Source organism: Oratosquilla oratoria, chromosome 12 (assembly GCF_046742065.1).
Source record: "Oratosquilla oratoria isolate Oo_2021 chromosome 12, ASM4674206v1, whole genome shotgun sequence".
NCBI classification, from domain to species: Eukaryota; Metazoa; Arthropoda; class Malacostraca; order Stomatopoda; family Squillidae; genus Oratosquilla; species Oratosquilla oratoria.
This window is the reverse complement of record NC_134788.1, coordinates 34,489,870-34,504,869: the sequence shown is the minus strand read 5'-3', so window position 1 is coordinate 34,504,869 and position 15,000 is coordinate 34,489,870. Positions and strand designations below refer to the sequence as shown.

At 43.0% G+C, this 15,000-nt stretch overlaps 2 protein-coding genes and 1 long non-coding RNA gene across 3 annotated transcripts in view; 2 read left to right on the top strand and 1 right to left on the bottom strand.

Moving 5' to 3' along the window:
- The window catches only part of LOC143031358 (uncharacterized), a 24,141-nt gene extending 21,288 nt beyond the window's left edge, over nt 1-2,853 (top strand). Inside the window, exons 6-7 of the mRNA XM_076195069.1 lie at nt 1,984-2,108; nt 2,679-2,853. Of these exons, the coding sequence (XP_076051184.1) occupies nt 1,984-2,108; nt 2,679-2,703 (150 nt within the window). The 3' untranslated portion in view covers nt 2,704-2,853. The remainder of the gene's footprint in view (nt 1-1,983; nt 2,109-2,678) is intronic.
- An 8,753-nt stretch (nt 2,854-11,606) lies between these two features.
- LOC143031357 (uncharacterized) lies at nt 11,607-13,020 on the top strand. Its single transcript, XR_012966995.1, has 2 exons — nt 11,607-12,247; nt 12,568-13,020. It is a non-coding gene; the product is annotated as an uncharacterized LOC143031357 (long non-coding RNA).
- AP-2mu (adaptor protein complex 2, mu subunit) overlaps nt 12,747-15,000 on the bottom strand; it is a 20,303-nt gene continuing 18,049 nt past the window's right edge. Inside the window, exons 11-12 of the mRNA XM_076195068.1 lie at nt 14,813-14,924; nt 12,747-13,443 (exon numbers count right to left, since the gene is read on the bottom strand). Coding sequence (XP_076051183.1) covers nt 13,309-13,443; nt 14,813-14,924 — 247 coding nt within the window. The 3' untranslated portion in view covers nt 12,747-13,308. The remainder of the gene's footprint in view (nt 13,444-14,812; nt 14,925-15,000) is intronic.

Here is a 15,000-nt window from a genome sequence, read left to right as displayed (position 1 = left end):
TAGGTGAACACCCAACTCTCGTCGCAAGTCACTACCTTATTCAGGAAGCCTGAATCAGCCTCTATCATTTCGAGAACGACAGTGCAACATTCCACACGAAACTGCCTCTGGTCGTCGGAGAGGGTTTTTGGCACGAACTTGGCACAGACTTTGTGGAGCTTCAGATCTTCGGTCAGAACTGTCTCTACTGTGTCAATACTAATACCAACAGCTTCAGATATCCTCACAGATATTCGATGGTCTTGCATCACTAATCTTTGCACTTCCTCAATGTTTTCCTCCTTGCGTGCACTTTTCGGTGCTCAAGATCTGGGTTTATCCTCAACCTCTTCATTTCCTTCAGAAAATCTGTTAAACCACCGATAGAAACTTGCTTGGCTCATCTGTTTATCCCCATAGGCCTCTTTTGACATTTCATAAGCTTCTTGTTTGGTTTTCTTAAGTCTAACACAAAATTTGATGGCGTAACGTTGCTCCATGTTTCCCTGCATCTTGACCAGTGTTCACAGATAGGTAAACCGAATTAGACTGGTTCCAACACGTTCACCGCTGCAAATAACGAAAGTTGCCAGTTAGTCATTTTATAGAATATATGTATGTGTACTTCACCATGAAGTAGTATTTTGATCAAATAATATTCAATGTCTCACCTGACATTTTCTCATTACTTATTGAACCTACCTCGTATTTGTGTGTCTTATATGGCCGTAAGGCAAATCACACACCGACGCAACTAGTTGCATGAAACCAGTTGCTTGCGACGCTGCAATCAGTTGAATGATACCAGTTACGACGGCACAACAGGTTGTGTGAAACCAGTCGCTTACGACACTGCAACTAGTTGCATGAAACCAGTTGCTTACGGCAGTGCGACCAGTTGTATGAAACCAGTTACTTACGACAGTGCGACCAGTTGCAGGAAACCAGTTGTCTCCGACAGTGCGACCAGTTGCATGAAACCAGTTGTTTACGACAGTGCGACCATTTTCTTTGCTTCCATCCTTGAAGAAAATTTCGCACCGAATGCGACACTACAAAGACCCATTGAAAGATAAACAAAGATATAATAATAAGATGCGTGCGACCGATTTCACGCAACTTATTGCGTCCGTGTGCGATTGGTTTCACGCAACTGGTCGCGTCGGTATGCAACCGGTTTCTCGCAACCGGTTGTGTCGGCGTGTAAGCTGTCTAAAACTGCGGCACATGCACAGTAGCTTATCTTCAGGTGTTATCTTCAGCAAAATTACCTCCTCCGATGTTATTCTCACCAACATCACCTGACCTTTCCTCTTCCTGTCCTAAGCCAGCGTTTCTATATATTGTTAGGATTCTCGAGAGCCATTATTGACCAATGACGTCATCCAGCAACACCACTGATCAACCTCCTCCTCCTCGTCCAGCAACACCATTGATCAACCTCACCCTCCTCGTCCAGCAACACCATTGATCAACCTCACCCTCCTCGTCCAGCAACACCGCTGATCAACCTCATCCTCATTCAGCAAAACCACTGACCAACCTCACCTTCCTCGTCCAGCAACACCACTGATCAACCCCCTCCTCCTGCAACACCATCAATCAACCTTATCCTCCTCATCCAGCAACACCATTGATCAACCTCATCCTCCTCGTCCAGCAACACCGCTGATCAACCTCATCCTCATTCAGCAACACCATTGACCAACCTCACCTTCTTCGTCCAGCAACACCATTGATCAACCTCCTCCTCCTGCAACACCATCAATCAACCTTATCCTCCCCATCCAGCAACACCTTTGATCAACCTCATCCTCCTTCTCCAGCAACACCATTGATCAACCTCATCCTCCTCGTCCAACAACACCTTTGATCAACCTCATCCACCAACGCCACTGATCAACCTCATCCTCCTCGTCCAGCAACACCTTTGATCAACCTCATCCTCCTTCCCCAGCAACACCATTGATCAACCTCATCCTCCTCTTCTTCTTCCACCGACAGTTCAGCCCGGAGTACAGCGAGGCGCGCGACTTCGGGACGGGCTGGTCCTTGAACCTCGGATGGGCCGGCGTGGCCACCTGCCTGGCCGCCGCTGCCCTCTGGCTCCTCCTCGCGCGCATCATGAGGTCAGTTCCTCGAGGGCGAGGGTCTGAGGTCGTCCTCAGGTCTCTCTCTCTCTCTCTCTGTTCCTACTCACTTCTCTAGCTCTCTCCCTTCCTCCTGTCTGTCCTTTCCCTCTCCCTCCCTCATCTTTCTTCTTCCCTTCCTCCTCTCTCTCCTCCCTATCTCTTCTCTCCTTCCCTTCCTCCTCCTCTCCTCTTTCTGTCCTCTAGCCCCCACTCCTCTCCCTCGTTCTCTCTCTCCCCCTCCTCTTTCTCTGTCCTCTCCCTCCTCTCTACCTTCTCTCTCTCCAAATAATGCAGGTTGAGTATATCTTTAGCGGGCAAAGGCTGTTTCTTTTGCATATTATATATATATATATATATATATATATATATATATATATATATATATACATATATATACCGTATATATATATATATATTTCTATGGGAAATATATTAAATTGAACATGATTGTACTGAATCTGAAGATTTCTCTGTCAATGTAGAGACAGGTGATTGTGAAACTACCTAGTGTAGGCCTTAGGGTCTCCTGTGATGTCACTACTCCACTCATTGCGTCCTCCTTTCCAGGTACAATCCGATCTCGCTTACCTGAGGCCCGCCACGCTCCTGCTGGTCCATCCTCGTCGCCTCCGTCATCTAGACAGGGGGAACATCCACGACGAAAACATGGATACCGGTAGGAGCGTGCGGCGGGAGCGTCGGCACAACAAGCGTCCGTCAATCACGACGCGGTAGAAATGCACCACTAACCTGGCGTCCTGCAGGAGCATCGGCACAACAAGCGTCCGTCAATCACGACGCGGTAGAAATGCACCACTAACCTGGCGACCTGCAGGACCGTCGGTACAACAAGCGTCCCTCAATCACGACGCGGTAGAAACGCAGCACCGAAGATACAGCACTGACTTGGCGTCGGCACAACAAGCGTCCGTCGATTACAACGCAGAGACATAGATACACAACTTACCTGGCGTACGACGAAAGCGTAGACATAATAAGCGTCAAATGATAACATAGTTGAATCGCAGTGTTGGCACAACAATCGTTCCTCAAACAGTAAAGGCAAAGTTACCCCCTTTTTTTTTTTCAACGAAAAGCCCCGTTAATATTATGCTAATTCTCTTTTCAGCATTTTTGTATCTTATCGAATTTATATTCATTATCATCCCTTTATTTTTCTTAACAAGTTATAATTCAGTAAAATGGGTGAATACCAAAGTCAGAATGGGCATAATATTAAATCCAAGGTTTCGATTCTATAGAAACGGCGGCGTTGCCACATGTCCCACACAATGGTGAACTCTCTCGAGGCGCGGCAACACTGCTTGTTCCAGACATCTTTGCGTGTGCATATGCGTTCAAAAGTGGTTTGCAGAATTTGGCAACTCAAAATAAGAGGATAGTGCAACTATACACTGACGTCACTATATATATATATATATATATATATATATATATATAATATATATATATATATATATATATATGATGTACATACTGCGGAAAGCTTTCAAAATCGAATTCTAAGTCAGGAGGAATTGTCGACGATTCGACACAAGGAATCAAGCGTTTTGACGTCATTCCCTTCACAGTGACGTCATGGAAAACTTGACGGGGGGCTCGGAGGCGACCTTAGGGCACCTAGGGATCAAACGTCTCCATCTCACTCACTCATTCAATCTACGTTCATGCAACACACCCACGCACGCACATAATTATGTGATACTACATCCAAACACTTGCAAACTGGCGTGTTGTTTACTCATAAAAATGTCCACATTTTATATATATATATATATATATATATATATATATATATATATATATATATATATATACACACACGTACATACAGGGCTGGCGCTACGCAGCAAAATTAACAAAACCGTTGGTAGTGCTTCATTCAAATGTATACTATTTTGAAATTATCGTATTCGAGTGGCGTCGGCCTCTATTATACGAAGTTTGGGTATGTACAGTCACATTTAATTTCATCACTCGGTTGGGTGGGTGCTGTATATATATATATTTACTGTCCATTCATACACAGACGATTTAGTCCTTTGCTAATGTATCACGTTTTATAGAAATTCCCCCATCTGACTAAGCGATTTCATTTGTCGAGGGCTGACGTGGTGGGTGAAAAATGGCGCCAAATTGACTGCGCGCGAAACCCTCATTGAAATTAAATAGTCTTATATTAGCGAAAATAGTATAAGTTATGGGAAAAAAAAAGGCCACGATTCTGGGGCATAACTGTCGTCCATGTTGTGGTCCGTCCGTCCGTCTAAAGACGGAATACAATTAGCCGTTTGAGTTTGGGCCAAGCTGGAATGTCAATGTCTAGTCTAGTCTAGTAGCCAAATTAAAATCACTCGTAGAATAGGTCCGCTTGCTCACTTTGAGTACAAACTAACTAATCACGCAGATAAACAACGAATAATCGCAACAAAAAAAATGTGGTCATAATTATCTACTAATAAATTATTGGCAACTTTAAAATGTCGACAATGTATCTCTCTTTAATGAAAAATATCCTAAGCTTAGCTACTCAAATGAAACTGAATTCGACAATCTCTTTCCTAATGATAATCATAATAAACCAAGTTAGAGAATATTTCATGAAAGAGGAAGAACAAAGTCAAGCTAATCATCGATGCGTATTTGTTTCCTGTCGCCCGACATGACTCCAATTTCAGAGTTCTGGTCGACATTTCCTACACGTACATAAAACCATATATATTTTTCGCCTAATGTTTCGCCAAAAATCATACGACAATATTTTGCTTAAGGCATCATCATAATCACTGTTATTAATGATAATTAGCATTACAGTTGTTATTGTTTGCATTTTCATATTTTCTTAGCACTTTTGTGGACTATTTATTTTCGGTGCTACTAGAAGAGGGATTGAGGAAGTTAGTGACAGAGTTTGAGAAGGTGTGTGACAAGAAGGAAGCTGAAGATAAATGTGGGCAAAAGTAAGGTGATGAGATGTACAAGAGGAGAGAGTGACAGCAGGCTGGAAGTGAGCATTAAGGGTGAAAGACTGGAGGAAGTGGATAGTTTCAGATACTTGGGTGCGAATGTGACAGGAAAGGGAGGAGTGGGGGTGGAGGTAGAATGTAGACTGAGAGAAGCGAGTAAATGTCTTGGTGGATTAAAAAATGTAATGAGAAATAGACATCTGAAGGAGTGATTGTGCCGACAGCAATTTACGGGGGCAGAAACATGGAACATGAGAGAGGAAGAGAGAAGGAGTTTGAATGTGTTTGAGATGAAATGCCTGGGAAGTATGATAGGGGTTACTAGGCTGGATAGAGTGAGAAATGAGGAGGTGAGGAGGAGAACAGGGGAGGTAAGAGAGCTGGGAGATAGGGTTGATGAAAGAGTATTAGGATGGTTTGGACAAATGGAAAGAATGCGAGAGGAAAGATTAGTAAAAGAAGTGTGGAAGGCGGAGGTGGAAGGAGTGAATATGAGGGGGCGTCCTAGGATGAGATGGATGGATGGGGTGAAAGTTGGCATTACAAAAGAGAGGAATGTCTGTAGAGGACATAAGATAGGGGTGAATGGAGAAGGGTTGTGTATAGATGAGGCTGTGATGCATGAGGGGGAGTGGGTGGGGGATGGGGGTGAGGAAGTATGATAAAAAATATGACGCAGCCCGAAGGGATTTCTCCCCGTCTTCTCCTTTCCTGCATGAGGGGACGGAGAGGGAGGGGGGGGTCGCCGAATTTATGAAGCGGCCTTGCTGTGGATGTGCTGTGCCTTGCGACACTGCTTCTGACCCAGGGCAGTGGACAGGATGCAGGGATGACCCGTTATCCAGCAGATGCCAAGATAGGAGGGAGGGAGGAGGGTGGAGGGGAGTGGAATATATGGGAAATGAAATGGGTGGGAGTGATTTCTATGCCTTTTTCTTTTTGGCTACCCCCGTGTAAGGGGGAAAAATCCTTTGGTATATGGATGTATGTATGTATGTACTAGACCGAGGAATCTGCTAAAGAAAACAACGAACAGGAACTACTGGAATGCCCTTTGGGATTTGGAAGAAAGATGCGTAAGTAGATTATAGAGACAGGTAGACAAATAGTAGATAGATAGATGTTGTACCATATCAGCGACATCACAATTTTACTCATCTATACATAATAATGTCCAAATGACACATCTGCTGAAAGTACATTATTTAAACAAACCCGTAAATTTGATGTAGACTTTTGTTGACGTCATCAAAGTTCGGCTAAAATTGACGAAAACATTCCTGCTTTACACATATCAACTCTTTGGAAGTTTATTGTGTAGCGTAATGAAGGAACGATAAAATATAGTCTAAGCCACGTCGTATATATTTCTGTTACTCTGATTAAACCACAACATCCTTTTAGCAATGAACGCGAAGAGGAATGCTGCTTAAACTCGACCACGCTCAACTACGACAAATAAACAATTTCTCTCTCATAATATAAATCAGATGAATCAAGAATTATTCATTTTAAGCTTCCTTGTTCACAATTTTTCTAAGCTTCCCCCATCCCATATTTGTTATTATTTATCTATTCTCTCTCCCGTTGCCTACGTCATAACGCTCGCAGCCGAGGGCGGGAAAGGCATTCTGGGAAGACGACTTTTCATCCCTCATTGCATCACCTCACGAATTAATCTGCTCTGGGTTCGTCCATGCTCAACAAAGACAAATAATCCGATATGCGAAATTTTTCGGTCAAAATAAAAATAAAACCTAAACTTAAGATGTGGTTTCCTTTAATTATCCCTAATTTGTAGAGAAGATATCCTCGTTCTTTTACACTGCCTACGAGACAACTCATCGGTACCTCAAGATCTCTAGCAACTTGAAATGTATTTCTTACACTTTTTTTTTTTTTTTTTTTTTTTTACACATTCAGCCACTGACAATGGTTAACAAAAATATGTTGTCCTATGTAAGAAGTCATTCAATTTAACTATTTCTTTTGTTTGCGATTTTCTGGGCATGAATGGAGGAGTGTTACCTAATCGTCGTATACATTATACAGAAGGAGCAACACTTGTTGAATCCCGTCTCCTATTCTCTAATTTTCCAACATACCAAGATTGAAATTGAGGTGTTCCAACATAATCAATTTCTTTGAATTCAAATTATATATGGAATTAAACCTGTGTGCATATTTTTTTTCTTTGGCCATCTCTTGTGCTGAGGCAGTGCAATGAATGTTACATTCATTGCACTGCCTAAGCACAAGAGATGGCCAAAGAAATAAATAAAATAAACAAATCATAAAGCTTCGAACTGAACTACATTCAATGTAGTTCAGTTCGAAGCTTTATGATTTGTTTATATCAGGGCCCAAAGTGGTCGATATTGCCCCCTAGGGATCGATGAGACCATCCAAGGGGGTCAGTAAATTACTATGGGGTTGAAAGGCCGTCTTTAAAATTAAATGGTTTGCATGAAATGATCCTGTTCTCTTCCCGTACTGAAAGAGTGAGAATAATCAACCAACCATTATCTAACAAAGAAAAACCATGTCAGTTCACTCCGAGTCAAAAATCCTCCCCATTCTATGCATGTAGGGAGAATCTCACATACACACAACCACATCGTGAATGAACATCAAGATGAAGAGTTTGTGTAATATTATTGGCTTGATGAATGTTGCCATTTAGCCCTTTTATAACAAATGAAAATGATAACAATATAACTAAAATTATAATAATAATAATAAGGATAACGATAATAACTATAATAAGATTACATATACCAAGGCTAAAGTAAGTTGAGAGTGGAGGATAGATGGAGAAAGAGAAAAGGGACAAAAGGTAGGGAGGTACTTAGAGTGAACTCTTTAAATGAAAAGGAAAAGGAGGAGGAGTATAAGAAGAAACTGAAGGAGGAGTGGGAGGGAGTGAAGGATAGAGTAGAGCTAGGAGTGGAGGAGGAATGGGGATGATTCAAGGAGGGAGTCACAAAGTGTGCAAGGATGGTGTGTGGAACAAGAAGGATGGGAGGAAATAGAAGGAAGGGTAGTGAATGGTGGGATGGAAACAAAGAAGATTGTAGAAGAGAAGAAGCAAGCTTTCACAGACTGGTTACAAAATAGGATGAGGGAGTCATATGAGAGGTACAAAGAAAAGAAAAGAGAAGTAAAGCACAAGGTAAAGGACGCAAAGAGGAGAGCAGATGTGAAATGGGGTAAGAGTATGACAGAAAATTTTGAAAGTGATAAAAAGATGTTTTGGAAAGAAATTAAGAGGAAGAGGAGGCAAATCAAGTAGAGAAGAAAAGGTAAAAGGTACAGATGGAGAGACGATAATGGAAGAGAAGGCAGTAAGGGGAAGATGGGCAGAGTATTTTAGGGAGTTGCTAAATGTGAAGGAGGATAGAGAGGGAAAGATAGCTGCAGTGGGAAATGATAAGAAAATGATCGTGATGAGTGAGGAAAATGGAGGAGAAATAAGGAAGGATGAAGTGAAGGCAGTTGTTAAGATGATGAAAGCAGGTAAGGCACCTGGTCTGGATGGATACCATGCAGAATGTCTAAAAAAAAGGAGGTACAGTGATGGTGGACTGGCTGGTGAGATTATTTAATGTTTGCTGGAGAGAGGGTAGAGTACCGGAGGACTGGAGGAGTGCCTGTATAGTTCCACTTTACAAGGGAAAGGGGGGACAAGTGTGAATGTAGTAGTTTCAGAGGGATTAGCTTGTTAAGTGTAGTTGGGAAGGCTTATGGGAGGATCTTGATTGAGAGGATTAGGAGAGGAACAGAAGGAGTAATTGGTGAGGAACAGTGTGGATTTAGGACGGGTAGAGGTTGTGTAGCTCAGATCTTTGTGGTAAGACATATGTGAGAAAGCTATAGGAAAGGGGAAGGATGTTTTTTGGGCTTTTATGGATCTGGAAAAGGCTTACGACAGGGAAGACAGAAAAGCACTGTGGGAGGTTATGCAGATATACGGGATAGGAGGAAAGCTTCTAGGAGCTGTCAAGAGTTTTTATGAGAGTAGTAGAGCTTGTGTCAGGATTAGAAATGGAGAGAGTGAGTGGTTCGAGGTAAGGGTGGGACTTCGTCAAGGATGCGTTATGTCGCCCTGGCTGTTCAACTTATACATGGATGGGGTAGTGCGAGAGGTAAATGCAAGGGTAGTGGGTCAGGGATTGGAGATGGTTAAAGAAAATGGAGAAAAGTGGGAGGTGAGCCAGCTGTTGTTTGCAGACGACACTGCCCTTGTGGCAGGATCAGAGGAGGGATTGAGGAAGTTGGTGGCAGAGTTTGGGAGAGTATGTGATAGAAGAAAGCTAAAGATAAATGTGGGTAAAAGTAAGGTGATGAGATGTACAAGGGGTGAAAGTGGCAGTAGACTGGAAGTGAACATTAAGGGAGAGCGACTGGAGGAAGTGGATAGTTTTAGATACTTGGGTGCAAATGTGGCAGGAAAAGGTGGAGTGAAGGTGGAGGTAGAATGTAGATTGAGAGAAGCAAGTAAATGCCTTGGTGGATTAAAAAGTGTAATGAGGAATAGACATTTGGGAATGGATGCTAAGAGGAGACTGTATGAAGGAGTGATTGTGCCAACAGCACTGTATGGGGCAGAAACATGGAACATAAGAGAGGAAGAGAGGAGTTTGAATGTGTTTGAGATGAGGTGTCTGAGAAGTATGATGGGGGTTACTAGGCTAGATAGAGTGAGAAATGAGGTGAGGAGGAGAACGGGTGGAAAAGGAATTGGGAGATAGGGTTGATGTAAGAGTATTAGGATGGTTTGGACACATGGAAAGAATGAGTGAAGAAAGACTAGTAAAAGAGGTATGGAAGACAGATGTGGAGAGAGTGAACATGAGGGGATGTCCTAGGATGAGGTGGATGGATGAGGTGGATGGATGGGGTGAAGGGGGCTTTGGGGAAGAGGGGAATGTCTGTTGAGGAAGGACGGGAGAGGACAGAAGACGGGTGAATGGAGAATGGTTGTATATGGATTATGTTGTTATGCATGAGGTGGAATAGGTGGGGGGATGGGGGGTGAGGTAGTATGTGCGAGGAAAATTTGACGCAGCCCAGAGGGATTTCTCCCCGTCTTCTCCTTTTATGCATGGGGTGACGGAGAGACGGGGACGCCGATTTAATGAAGCGGCCTTGCTGTGGATGTGCAGTGTCTTGCGACACTGCTTCTGACCCAGGGCAGTGGACAAGGTGCAGGGATAACCCTTCATCCAGGAGGTGCTAAGATAAGAAGGAGGGTGGAGGGGTGTGGAGTGTATTCAGGGATGGAATGGGTGGGAATGATTTTATGCCTTTTCCTTTTTGGCTACCTCCCTTGTAAGGGGGAAAAAGCCTTGGTATATGTATGTACCAAGGCTTTTTCCCCCTTACAAGGGAGGTAGCCAAAAAGAAAAAGGCATTAATCCATTCCCACCCTAAATACACTCCACCCTCCCTCTTATCTTAGTACCTCCTGGATGACGGGTCATCCCTGCACCTTGTCCACCAATAATAATAATAATAAACTGACATAATTTGTTAAATAACAGTTTAGGGGTCTTTAGAGAATCTTAAACTTTACTTGGTGGTTTATGAGCTTAAGAGTTGGGGAACCCCTGCTAAAGATAAACATCCAAGCAAGATGTTCTGATTTACCTTTAGTATTGGCCATTAGGTACCCCGAAGGATATCAAGACCACATACTAATGTCGGACGCTGTAGTGGTGTTAGTGTGCAGGTTGCAGCCCCTCCTATGCACCAAGAAGTCAGCAGATAAAGTTGTACTTATAGATGGCTTCTCTAGTAGACAAATATTTCGTGATTTTACTTTTAAAAGATTCTACGGTTTTGGCACTAATGGTTTCTTGGCTCAGCTTGTTCCACAGTTCCGTAATTCTTGCAGGTAGGAAGTTTTTTTTCTGTAGCTAGTTTGTTGTTGTAATTGTAACTTTAAGTTGTGACCTCTGGTCACTGTATTAAGTGTCGCCTTGAACATTACTCTTCCACAGCGGATGCAATCCCTCAAGTAGTCTACCTCCTGATCAGTCTTCTTCATAGCTTGCCATTTAATCGGTATTATCTGTTATTGTTTATTATTTGATATTTATAATCATTTGTCTGACCATTTATTTTTTACTGTTTACCTGTTTATTATTCAACTTTACCTATTCATTATTATTTATACTATTATTTTTTTCTAGTTATCATGATTAATTTTTTTGCATCCGACCTAGTTATGGACCAAAAGGTCTCTGTAGGTGGAATATATTTTTTACTGTTTACCTGTTTATTATCAAACTTTGCCTATTTGATTTATTATTATTTATACTATTATTTTTTTCTAATTATCATGATTAATTTTTTTTGCATCTGACCTAGTTATGGACCAAAAGGTCTCTGTAGGTGGAATATACGAACAAAATGACCATCCTCCTTCGGAGAGGAAAATCGCCTCACCCGCCTCAAGAGAGACGGAGAAGCCAAGACCCATGAGGATATGAAAACTACAATTTTTTTTTATCGTACTCTTGTAATAGCTAGAACTTTCTAGATTCTCTAAAAACTTAATCCAACATAATTCTTCTGGAACATTATTTATACAACTATATTCCGTTTGTCTCAAGCTGACACGATTTGCTTTGCTACTCCCGCTGTCCTCGAGAATTCCAGTTTCATTCGCTCATGAAAATGTCCTCTTTATGATCTTTATTATAGTATGTCCCACTCAACCACGATTTCCAATTAAATCTATAATCTTAATCACATTGCCGCCCTCTTAAGACAAACGGACTATTGTCATCGAGCCACCAAGATACAGTCGCTCAAAAAGACTACGTAGGCACGGCGGAAAGCACGACTTGCTCTGTCAACTGAACCCAGGACGTCATACTGGTAGACAAAGGGCGGTGCCGTCATAAGACGACAGCCGCCAAACAAGAGGGGGAATGCTCACAATGCCGTGGGATCAATTCCCAGACCAATCGCTGCTTTCCCTTGTTGCTCATTCGACACAGCAAAACCAGTCGTCAGTCGTAGAAAGGCGAATTAACGTCATTCAAGTTGTAGTCACTGTCCGTCAAGATACTACTTACAGAGTCATCATTACGGTACTACAAAGCACTGCCGTAATCATTATAATAGTACAATTCAGTCACCGTCAGCTAGTCGTTGTTGTTGTTGTTGTTGTTGTCGTTCCCTAGACTGTCTGTCCGAGCAGTCCCGTCTCCCCAAGGAAGGCCACAGCCGAGACTGGGTTTTCCCACAAATCCTTTATAGAGTGTATGTTGTGTTGTTTGCGTGCATGATTGTGTATAATGCAGTCTTCCATTATGTGTTGTATGGTATGGGGTGAAGTGTTACATCCTGGGCAGCTGTTCACAACACGGTCGTCCAGCCTCCTCTGGTAGCTTAGAAGTGCTGGGTGGTGACCGCATCGCAGTCTGGCCAAGTGGACTCTGTCCTTACGTGGGAGAGAGCTAGTCTAGTCGTAAAAAGTATTGCTTGTCGTCTTCATACTAGAATTCTTAGTCATAGCCACGGGCGCAATCCTAGTCGCCGAGAGTACCGTAATAACCAGAAACGATGCATCACAGACTCTCCCATTCGTGCGGAACCCGAGCTTGCTATGTCAGTCCTGCGAGTACAAAGGCCAAGGTAGTTTTTTTGGGCGACTGCGCACACATTTATTACGTCATCTGTACAATATATTCTTAACAATGAATGAACACAATGCTTGGGGCGCGAGACCCTTACCACCACTGTTCAAAATAATTACATACAAAACAAAGTATCTGTAACTGCCAAATATGTTGAGGAAGATAAGCAAAAATTTAGCGGAATTGAAGTTTGAGGAGGAGGAGGAGGAGTGATGAACAACATTTGAAGTACTACGGAATTGGTCTTTCACTCCTTTCGCCTTTTTTTTTTTTTTTGTCAAACTTCACCAGAAAAAATAAAACAAAAAGAAAAAATAAATAAATAAAATAAAATGAAAAATAAAAAATAATAATAATAATGTTGGAAGGCGAGGACACCACCTTTATCACATCCCGTCCCTGGCATCCCCTCACCTTGCGGGCACTCTGGCCGTGCCACAGAAAGACAGAATTAAGGAGAAAGAAAAAATATCAACAAAAAAAACAGAGAAAAAAAAAAAAATAGGCAACCCCGACCCTGATAACTCTGCGTCTCCATCAACATCTCCCGTGCCGCCTCCCTCAGCAGCGCGTCTCGTAGAGGCCTGACCGCCCGATGTAACGCACCCATTTGATGACGTCGTGGTCCGAGTAATTGAGTTTCGACTCGAACACCTTGAGGTAGCGAACTTTGAAGCCGGACGGGGCGAACGGCACCTGCGGGTGGAAGGAAGAGGAAGCGAATGAGCTATTTCGTATCACGGCCTTCACACTGGCCCGCATTAACCACTTCGGTACAATGAGGCTTACATAGGAGTCGTAAGGCACAAGTGGATACACAAGGATGCCGATGTAGACATCTTGAATATGTATATTTTTCATAGTTGAACGTGAGTTACCCCTGGATTCTATGAACTGGTTTGATCATGTTTTCTGTGTTTATTATTACATACATACATACATATACCAAGGCTTTTTCCCCCTTACAAGAGAGGTAGCCAAAAAGGGAAAGGCATTAAAACACTCCCACCCATTTCATCCCTAAATACACTCCACACCCCTCCCACCCTTCCTCTCATCTGAGCACCTCCTGGATGACGGGTCATCCCTGCACCCTGCCCACCGCCCTGGGTCAGAAGCAGTGTCGCAAGACACAGTACATCCACAGCAAGGCCGCTTCATTTAATCGGCGACCCCCCCCTCTCCGTCCCCCTTTGCATATAAGGCGAGGACGGGGAGAAATCCCTTCGGGCTGCGTCAAAATTAACTCACACATACTACCCCACCCCCCACCCCATTCCTCCTCATGCAGTCACAACATCATCCATATACAACCATTCTCCACTCACCTCTGTCTTCCGTCCTCTCCCTTCCTTCCTCAACAGACATTCCCCTCTTCCCCAAAGCCCCCTTCACCCCATCCATCCACCTCATCCTAGGACGTCCCCTCATGTTCACTCCCTCCACATCTGCCTTCCATACCTCTTTTACTAGTCTTTCTTCACTCATTCTTTCCATGTGTCCAAACCATCCTAATATTCTTTCATCCACCCTATCTCCCAAATCCTTTTTCACCCCTGTTCTCCTCCTCACCTCCTCATTTCTCACTCTATCTAGCCTAGTAACCCCCACCATACTTCTCAGACACCTCATCTCAAACACATTCAAACTCCTTCTCTCTTCTTCTCTTATGTTCCACGTTTCTGCCCCATACAGAGTAAAAGAGAATGAGTAATAAAGTAGTGACTTTATATCTTATAATGCAAGTAGTGTGATGAATTGTACATATGGCAGCTGATGCTGTACATGAGAATTTGACTCGCACTGAATTGGCTAATTGCAGTGGTCCTGATGCTGGCTTTTGGCTTTGAGCAGTAGAGCAGCATTTGCAAAAAAATAAATAAATAAATAAATAAGATTAATAATAATCGAGATTGATTTTCTCATGCATGTGAGAGAGAGAGAGAGGGGGAGGAGGAGGAGAAAAAGAGAAGCTCGGAAAATACTGGGTTAGGCTGAGACAATCAAAGACAACTCGACGACGATCACAAGAAACTGTGAAAAGACCGACCGGCCCAGGGCTCACCTCAAAGTTCATGGAGATGGGAGGTCGGGTCCATTTCTTCTTGGTGTCCGTCTGAAGCAGCTCGATCTCGGCGGAAATCTGCGACTCCTTCATGCCGCCCATCCTCTTAATCCTAAAAGTGGTGGAGAAAAAAAAAATATATATATATATATATTAACAAAATACGTATGTACATATACTTCAAGGGC